General features: G+C 30.0%; 1 protein-coding gene across 1 annotated transcript; it reads left to right on the forward strand.

Moving 5' to 3' along the window:
- The first annotated feature begins 3,589 nt into the window (after positions 1-3,589).
- Positions 3,590-6,832, forward strand: LOC115983840 (pentatricopeptide repeat-containing protein At1g08070, chloroplastic-like). Its single transcript, XM_031106670.1, has one exon. The coding sequence runs from the start codon at positions 3,955-3,957 to the stop codon at positions 5,572-5,574; it is 1,620 nt and encodes a 539-aa protein (XP_030962530.1). The 5' UTR covers positions 3,590-3,954; the 3' UTR covers positions 5,575-6,832.
- Positions 6,833-8,869: the final 2,037 nt, after the last annotated feature.

The raw sequence follows: 8,869 nt of genomic DNA on the forward strand, positions 1-8,869 counted from the left end.
GAGTACCCACCTGTTTTGAAGAGAACTCACACTCCCACCAAAACAGGTTGAGGGGGAATCCTAGCATTTGATTCTCTAGTGTAATTTGCAACCAGGTATAGGAATCTTTAAACATTCCTGAGAATCTTAAAACATTACCCCGTACTAAACGCCACATAAAGGTTTCCGATGGCACTTGGTTTTGGAGCTCCCTACAATTGGGGTGCAAAGGCACCTCGTGGATTTTGTGATCAAAACAGGTTGGATATGTGATCTGGTTGGGATGGGTAAATCTCTTTGGGCAGTTCAAGTTAGGTTTTTTCAAGTTTAGCTAAAACTTAGAAGCCTACTATTGGTTTATTCCCAATTGGGCCAAATCCAAGATACAAACTATATAAGGCTCAAATTGCAAATATATACTTTAAGGTTTGGCTCAGTTGCAATTTTAGTATAAAAACCATTTTTTTTTTTTTTTACATACTCACTTTTCAAAATAATTCATCAGATTATAGACTTTACACTACATTTCAATAAAATATCTATTTTCCTTGAATGTATAAAAAATTTCTTTCTTTATACACTATAATCATCATCCATTATTTTCCTTTATTAAAATAAATACAAAATGAATAGTGTGGTTATTGTAGAAACTATGTTTTTTTACACAACTTTGCATAACCTGATATGGGTGAATTTTAGGCTGGGCTGGCTAAAATGTGATACTTTTTCTATTATACAAGCACTCATGTGAGTGCTCTTAAGTCCCCAATTGCATAAGCTAAAAATTAATTTTATATTATTTGTTAGGATATATTTCCTCAAATTAAGGGATAATATTTAACAATTGTTTAATTTAGGTAAAAATTATCATTTAAATTTGAAAAAAATTTAAATTCTATTCAAACTAAAAGTCTATTATAAAAAATTCTATACTTTAATCCCAAACAACAACCCACGTTTTCTTTCTTTAAAAAATAAAAAAAAAAAAAAAAAAAAAAAAAAAAATGTTTTGACTTCTACTCCAGCTAAAAGTCTAAAGAACAAATAATTAATATATTATTTTTTTTATGATATAGTTCCTCAAATTAAGGGATAATATTTAGCAATTGTTTAATTTAGATCAAACATATCATTTAAACTTCAACAATTTTAAATTATATTCAAACTAAAAGTCTACTATAAAAAATTCTAAACTTAAATTCTAGACAAAACCTCACTTTTTCTTTCTAAATATAAATAAATAAATAAAAACCTTTTGACTTCTACTCCAACTAAAAGTCTATTATCAACATCTTAAGAACAACTAATTAGTAAATTAATTTATATTATTTGTTATGATATATTTCCTTAAAGGAATAATATTTAACAACTATTTAATTTAAATAAAACTAAAAGTCTATCATCAAAATTTTCTAAACTTAAATGCCGCACAACTCACTTTTTTATTTTTTAAAAAGTTGCATCTTATTAAATTAATATTTTATTAGGATATTAAGCTAAAAGACTCTTGACTAAGGGATCGATAAGATTTAAAAATTATTTAATTTAGATAAAATTTTATCATTTAAGTTTTAAAAATTTAAATTCTACTCCAACTAATAGTCTATTATCAAAATTTAAGAACAAATATATATATATATATATATATATAAATATATAAAGTCATCACTTTTTGATATAATCACTCTTAACCAATAAAGTCATCCATATAATTAAATCCCACATATTACACTCCACTTTTTTGTATTTTTTTCACTTTTTTTTTCCTAAGTTGCAACTTACACTTATTGTTCATCACGCTTATTGATTTAATTTATTAAATTCAGCTTACTTATTATTCTTTACTTCTGAATTTGCAACTTACACTTATTGTTCACCACGCTTATTGTTTTAATTTAATAAATTCAGCTTACTTATTGTTCATTACCTTTGAATTTGCATGAAGGATATTATGCCAAATGAAGTTTACTATAAAGAACACTGGCAACTCCACGTTCAAATTAGAGTGGTCACAAGACTACCCTGACCTGGAAAAAATATTATATATAAATATTTCAAATTTATGATTTTTTAATCCTTAAAGAATATTTGTGACCACCCTAAATTTTTTTAGACCCAATATAATTAAATTATGGATAAAATTTGGTAACAAACTTGGTTTTGAACTTAGACTATAACTCTAGTCAATTTTTTTTTTTTAATAATTATTATACATGAATTTTGACAAATCTACAAATAGATTACATTTTCTTCTTATATCCTCTATACTTGCAAAAATTTCAAGAAGATAAAAGATTAATAATTATGTCATCAATTAAATATTTAAATTTCGAGTTTTTTTAATCTAAAATTACACATAAAAATTAAATTTATGGATCAAAAATATCAGACAATTGACATGAAATTTGATATGTGTTTTAAGAACATAAAGAACATGCAATTTAACAATTTGATTTTCAAAATATGTGGTCATGTTAATTTATTTAATGAGAGTTGTGGCCTTAGGGTACAATTAAATTTGTAGCCAAACTTTGTCCTTAAACTTTAGTCCCCTTAACAATATATTAGGTCCTTACAAACAAAAAGAAAAATCCCAATAAATTTTTTATCTAATTAAAATTTTGATAGATATGTAACTTGCAACATTAGTAATGAAACTATCATACAAAAATTTCAAAATAAAAAAAGTTGTAGAAAGAAATTGTAAGACTTTATGTATTTGTGGGTGTGTTTATTTATTTATTTATTAATTTATTAATCAATATATGAAGTTCTCTTTTAATTAAATTTTGTGTAATTTAAGTTTTTTAATGACCACTCTGGAAAATATTCTTAGAGCTACTATTGATAAAGAAGCAAAACAATGGACACCCATTTAAGTTCTTGATTCTATTATGTAAATTTTAATTTTTTTTTTTTTATATTCTCAATTTTTGGACTCTTTTGTGTATGTTTTGATTTTGGTTTTTGATTATTATATTTAATTTTTGAGTTTGTTGATTTTTTTTTTAATTAGACTATCATTAGGAAAAAAAATGTATTGAAGAACTATTTTGTTTATTATTATTTGTGTTGGCTATGGCATAACCCAAATAGAAATGATCAAATTCATTATGTATCTCATATTAACAAAATAACGGAAAGCACAAAAAGAATTTTAAAATATTACAATAGATAAACACTAATAATGTCCAAACTCTACACAATAGAAACTTAAAGTAAATTTTTTTTATTAAAATTACTTACTTATGTTAGAATTTATTATTACTTTTTATTTAATTATTTTTTAAAAAATATTTAGCTTACGTATGAATCTTCATTAAGCTGTACATCGCACGGAAATAATACTAGTAATAGTAAATAATTTTGCTAATTAAATAATGGGATAGGTTCACTTCAGATAAGAAAATACGCAAATATTGGAGTTTTAGAATATTTATAAATTTTTGAGAATACACAAATATTGAAATTTCAGAATATTCATAAATTTTCGAGAATATGCAATTAGATAAAAATTCAATTATTTTTCAAATTTAAAATTTGACATATTAATGTATAAGATTTATCTAATTCTTATTTTTATTTCACTGTTACACTTCACCAAAGCATATCCAAAACACATAACACTAAGACACACAAGCAGACCATTCTATTAGTTGTAGTAGTTGTAGTTCTCCTCCGAATCAAAGGGGTCAAATTCATTTTCCTTTCTTCGTTAAGCCGTGACAGTAAGTGCACACTAACACACAGCTTTCTGCTTCTAAAATATCGAAAATTCAGCTTATAAGTTTAGCCGCAAAGCCCACACAAAGGCTTGTTGAAGAAAAACTCATTGCACTCTTGCAATCATGTAAGGCTCTAAAACAACTCAAACAAATCCAAACCCAGATAATTACTCACAGCTTCCTACACAATAATGACTACTACTACTTCATCGCAAGAAGATTTATCACAGCTTGTGCTGAGCTCAAGAAAATGGCTTATGCACGCAAAGTGTTCGATCAAATTCCTGACCCGCCGAATATTGCGCTGTGGAATGCAATGTTCAAAGGGTATGCTCAAAATGAGTCTTATAGGGAAGTTTTAGTTTTGTTTAGTTATATGAAGAGCTTGGATGTGATGCCCAATTGCTTTACTTTCCCTCTTGTTTTGAAATCTTGTGGGAAAATTAATGCATATGTGGAAGGCCAGGAAGTGCAATGTGTGGCAATAAAGGGTGGTTTTAGAGCAAACCCATTTGTGGGAACTACGTTGATTGATATGTATGCGGGTGGGGGAGCAGTTAGAGAGGCTTACAAGGTGTTTGGTGAGATGGTCGATAGGAATGTTGTTGCTTGGACTTCGATGATTAGTGGGTATATTTTGTGTTGTGATATGGTTTCTGCACAGCGCCTTTTTGATTTGGCTCCTGAGAGAGATGTTGTGTTGTGGAACACTATGGTTTCGGGTTATATTGAATTGGGTGATATGGTAGCAGCAAGGAAGCTTTTCAATGAGATGCCTAACCGAGATGTGATGTCTTGGAATACGGTGTTGAACGGTTATGCGAATAATGGGGATGTTGAGGCATGTGAGAGGTTGTTTGAAGAGATGCCTGAGAGGAATATTTTCTCTTGGAATGGATTGATTGGAGGGTATGCCCGAAATGGGAAATTCTTTGAAGTTATGGAGACATTCAAAAGGATGCTAATTGAGGGTAATGTGCTTCCTAATGATGCCACACTGGTGATCGCATTGTCTGCTTGTTCAAGATTAGGAGCTCTTGATTTAGGTAAGTGGGTTCATGCGTATGCAGAGAGTAATGGATATAAGGGAAATCTTTACATTGGGAATGCTTTGATTGACATGTATGCAAAATGTGGAATTATAGAAAATGCTGTTGATGTGTTCAAGAGCATGGGTAGAAAGGATTTGATCACGTGGAACACCATAATCAATGGCATAGCAATGCATGGACATGGGAGTGACGCCCTTAATGTGTTTTGTGAGATGAAAAATGCTGGAGAAACACCAGATGGAATCACATTCATAGGTATCCTGTGCGCTTGTACACACATGGGCTTAGTTGAAGATGGCTTTTCATATTTCCAGTCAATGGTTGATGATTATTCAATTGTGCCTCAAATTGAGCATTATGGTTGTATGGTTGATCTGTTTGCCCGAGCTGGTCTTTTAGAGCAGGCAATAGAGTTTGTGAGGAAGATGCCCATGGAAGCAGATGCTGTTATTTGGGCTGCCTTACTTGGGGCATGTAGGATTTACAAAAACATTGAGTTGGCTGAAATGGCTCTTGACCAGCTTATCAAACTTGAACCAAAGAACCCCTCAAATTTCGTTATGCTGTCAAATATATATGGGGATCTTGGGAGATGGAAAGATGTTGCACGACTAAAAGTTGCAATGAGGGATACAGGATTGCGAAAATTGCCAGGATGTAGCTTGATTGAGGTCAACGATTCTGTTGTTGAGTTCTATTCCTTAGATGAGAGGCATTCTGAGAGAGAGGAAATCTATAGAGCCTTGAGGGGGTTGACAAAATCGTTAAGATCATTTGAATATCTACCAGACCTGATGGAACATGAGCAGGGAGGTTAAAGATAACGGAGGGTTAAGGCAAACACTTATTAAAGTTTTAATTAACTTAACACTTAAAAATTAAATTTCTCATCTCTTGATTCTCTTAGTCCCCCTTTGGGATTAAATTTCTATTTTGTTGAATATAGAGTTCCTAAATGAATTCTTTTGCTTTGAAAATCTTGACTGGTTGATAAATGTGGACGTGTATGTTTCCTAGGTTTTAATGATAGAAAAATTGTTCTCTCTAACTGTAGTTTCTTTCCTAAGATTCTAAGTTTGAAATATTGATAATTGAGTCTATGTGCTCACTAATTTTGGGAAACGAAAGCTTCGTTTAGAAGTCTAGTACAATGTTTTGCTTTAGGGGTTTTAAAATATTTCTTTAGATACATATATATGTTTAAGTGTTTGGGTTAAGCTCAACTTGATTTGATTTGTCCTTACTTGAGTATTTGAAAAATTACCCTCAAATCCTCTTTTAACCAAAGAAAAAATCACTACTTTGAAACCTGGAAATATATCAATGCTTCATTTCAGTCAATTTTCTTGAATAGGTTTTTAATCAAATTTCACCTTTAGAAAGAACACCTTGTCTACAAAATATATGTTTTGTCTCTATTATTGTCTTATTTTCTACCGTAGTTTAATGGTCTAGAGCTTAACATCATTTTTTTTTTCATGTGGTTGGAAGAGTACACAATTTTAGTGGAATCTCTTTTTTACATTTTGTGTCATGTTCTCCATTGCTTACGTCTATAAACTTGGGAAATAGTTTTCTGGCCATTGCTGTCAGGCTTGAATAACCAATCCATGGCAAATTTTCACAATTCCCTGCCATTTTCAAACTTTGGCTAGCTTGAGGATGTAGCATGCATTGTCACTGCAGTCGTTCGTAATTGGCCTTATAGCAATATGCATTTGAAAGAATGAACTGAGCATAAAAGGTTAACTTGGATGAAGAGAGAGTTTATTGGGGTTACAATGCTGATATTAGGGTCATTTTTTTATTATTATTATTATTAGTTTATTACTCTTTTACTTGAAGAATATGGCAGCAACTGTAGAAAACGTACTTGGTTAGTCTGCAGATTGCTTGAAATTCCTCTCTATGTGCTCGGAAGCTAAGACCCACTTGGTAATATCTTTTTTTGTTATTTTTGTTGAAATCCACTTTAATGTCATAAATATTTGCTGTAATCCTAGAGCTGTGTATTCATAATGCTATGGTGTCTTTAGTATTTGTTCTAGAGAAGATTGTTGTAAACTCTTTATTCAATAGTGGAAGATTTATACTGGACTTGGTCTTGCAGTTTTTCCCTTCCCATTGGATGGTTTAAAAAATTGATGTCTTGGTTGTGGATTGTTGTTGGATATTTCTGTTTGAGTTGATTATTGTGCATGCCTACTTCATTTCAAGCGACCATAGAATTTGTACAAAGAGTAAAAATTGAAAATAATTGCGCTCCATGTTATAGTGGTTTTTTCCCAACATAAATAGGGGTTTCATTCTCATAAGGGCAAAGCCTTGAGAGATATCTTGTGCAAGCTTGCTTGGGCTGCATTCATCTACCATATTTGGATGTAGCAAAATGCAGGAGTCCATAATGATCTGATTCATTATAGGGATAGGATCATATGGTTGATTAAAAATGATGTGGGAGCTAGAACTGAAGCTTGCAAAGGGGTTTTATGCTGTTTAGCTATAGGGAGCTTGTCACTCAACATATTCTGGTTGGGCCAATCATAAATGTGTCTGTGGCCCACTCATCATCTATATCTCTACTTCACAGATTGGGCCCTTTAGCACACAAGTCTTTTTTTTTTTTTGGATACAAGCCCACAAGTCTTGACTTCACGTACCATGCTTTGAAACCCATGAAATCCTACTACACAGTCTACAGGCAATTACCTTTATGACCCGCAAGCGACAATCAGGTCTCACTCACGGCCCATTTTGATTTAAAACATAGTAATCACATCACCTACTTTTATGGAAATCTAAATTCAAAAACAATCAATGGGTTACCCGCCAAGTCTGCAACATTACCTATTCATCACCATATATTTTATTTTATTTTATGTACGTATTCATCAGCTTTGATTGGGAATAATAGACACTGGTATTCATCACATTGAGGTCCACCATTCACATGGTACGTGATTCTTATTAGTTTCCTATGAATGAGCACGATTGTCCTCATTCGATTATGTAAGATTGTAAATTGTAAATGAGCCGAGTCAAGTTGAGTATTACAAATTCAAAATTAATTATTTAATTTGATGATTGTGATATTGTATGTCTGGTTGATGTTTTATGTATAAAACATTTATAACCTGTGTACATAAAAGCTGAATGATATATATGTGCGCGCGCGTGTGTGTTTGTGCACTCTAGATGATTTTTTTTTTTTTTTTTGGTGAGACTTCAATCTTTTTTCTGTCTCTAAATTTGCACAAATCTATTTTTTTCGTCGCTATTTTTCATTCATAAATATTTTAAAGATACTCTTTCAATAGTTTGGTGATGATAAAATAATATTTTACAAATTTATAATTGTAACATTTTCAATAATTTAGAAAATAAAAAATAAATCTTAGAATTAAAAAAAATTATATTTAAATGGCTGAAGATAAATATGAATGAAATGATCAACAATATTATCCAAGTGAATTTAAAGAATTAAAATAAATAATTGATCAAATTTAGTGTCTATTTAATTAGGTGCCACATAATTTTTGGTAGCTTCTATACTTAGCATGTTTCAAAGGACATATTTTTTTTCTTTTGTTGATTTTATACTAAATACATGACAAATAACTAAAACCTATCTTTAATAAATAAATAACTAGATTTGTTGAAAAAGTTTTTAGTAAAGTCACAACAAATAAAAGTTTTTAGTTTTTAATGAATAAGACAAAGTCTATATACTCTATAGGCGCAACAAATTTGATATCTAGCGGAATTTTATTTTATTACTGGATTTAAATGAAAACTAAAAACTTTTCAACTCAACTATTACGAAAATTATTATAAATTTTTTTCATTAAAAAAAAAATTAGTTGTTGGGTCAAAATTGGGGTCATATGACAGACTTGGTTATAGTGATTTTTACAATATGAATTTTGACAAATCCACATTTAAATTACATTTTGCTTGTAAAGTTTTAAGAAATAAAAAAATCAATAGTTATGTCATCAATCAAGTGTTTAAATTTTAAATTTTTCGTATTTTATGAATTGAATAATAAATAATATTCTATCGATACAAAATTAGGCATAAAAACATAAAAAATATATACAATTCAACGATTAT

Source organism: Quercus lobata, chromosome 4, assembly GCF_001633185.2.
Source record: "Quercus lobata isolate SW786 chromosome 4, ValleyOak3.0 Primary Assembly, whole genome shotgun sequence".
NCBI classification, from domain to species: domain Eukaryota; kingdom Viridiplantae; phylum Streptophyta; class Magnoliopsida; order Fagales; family Fagaceae; genus Quercus; species Quercus lobata.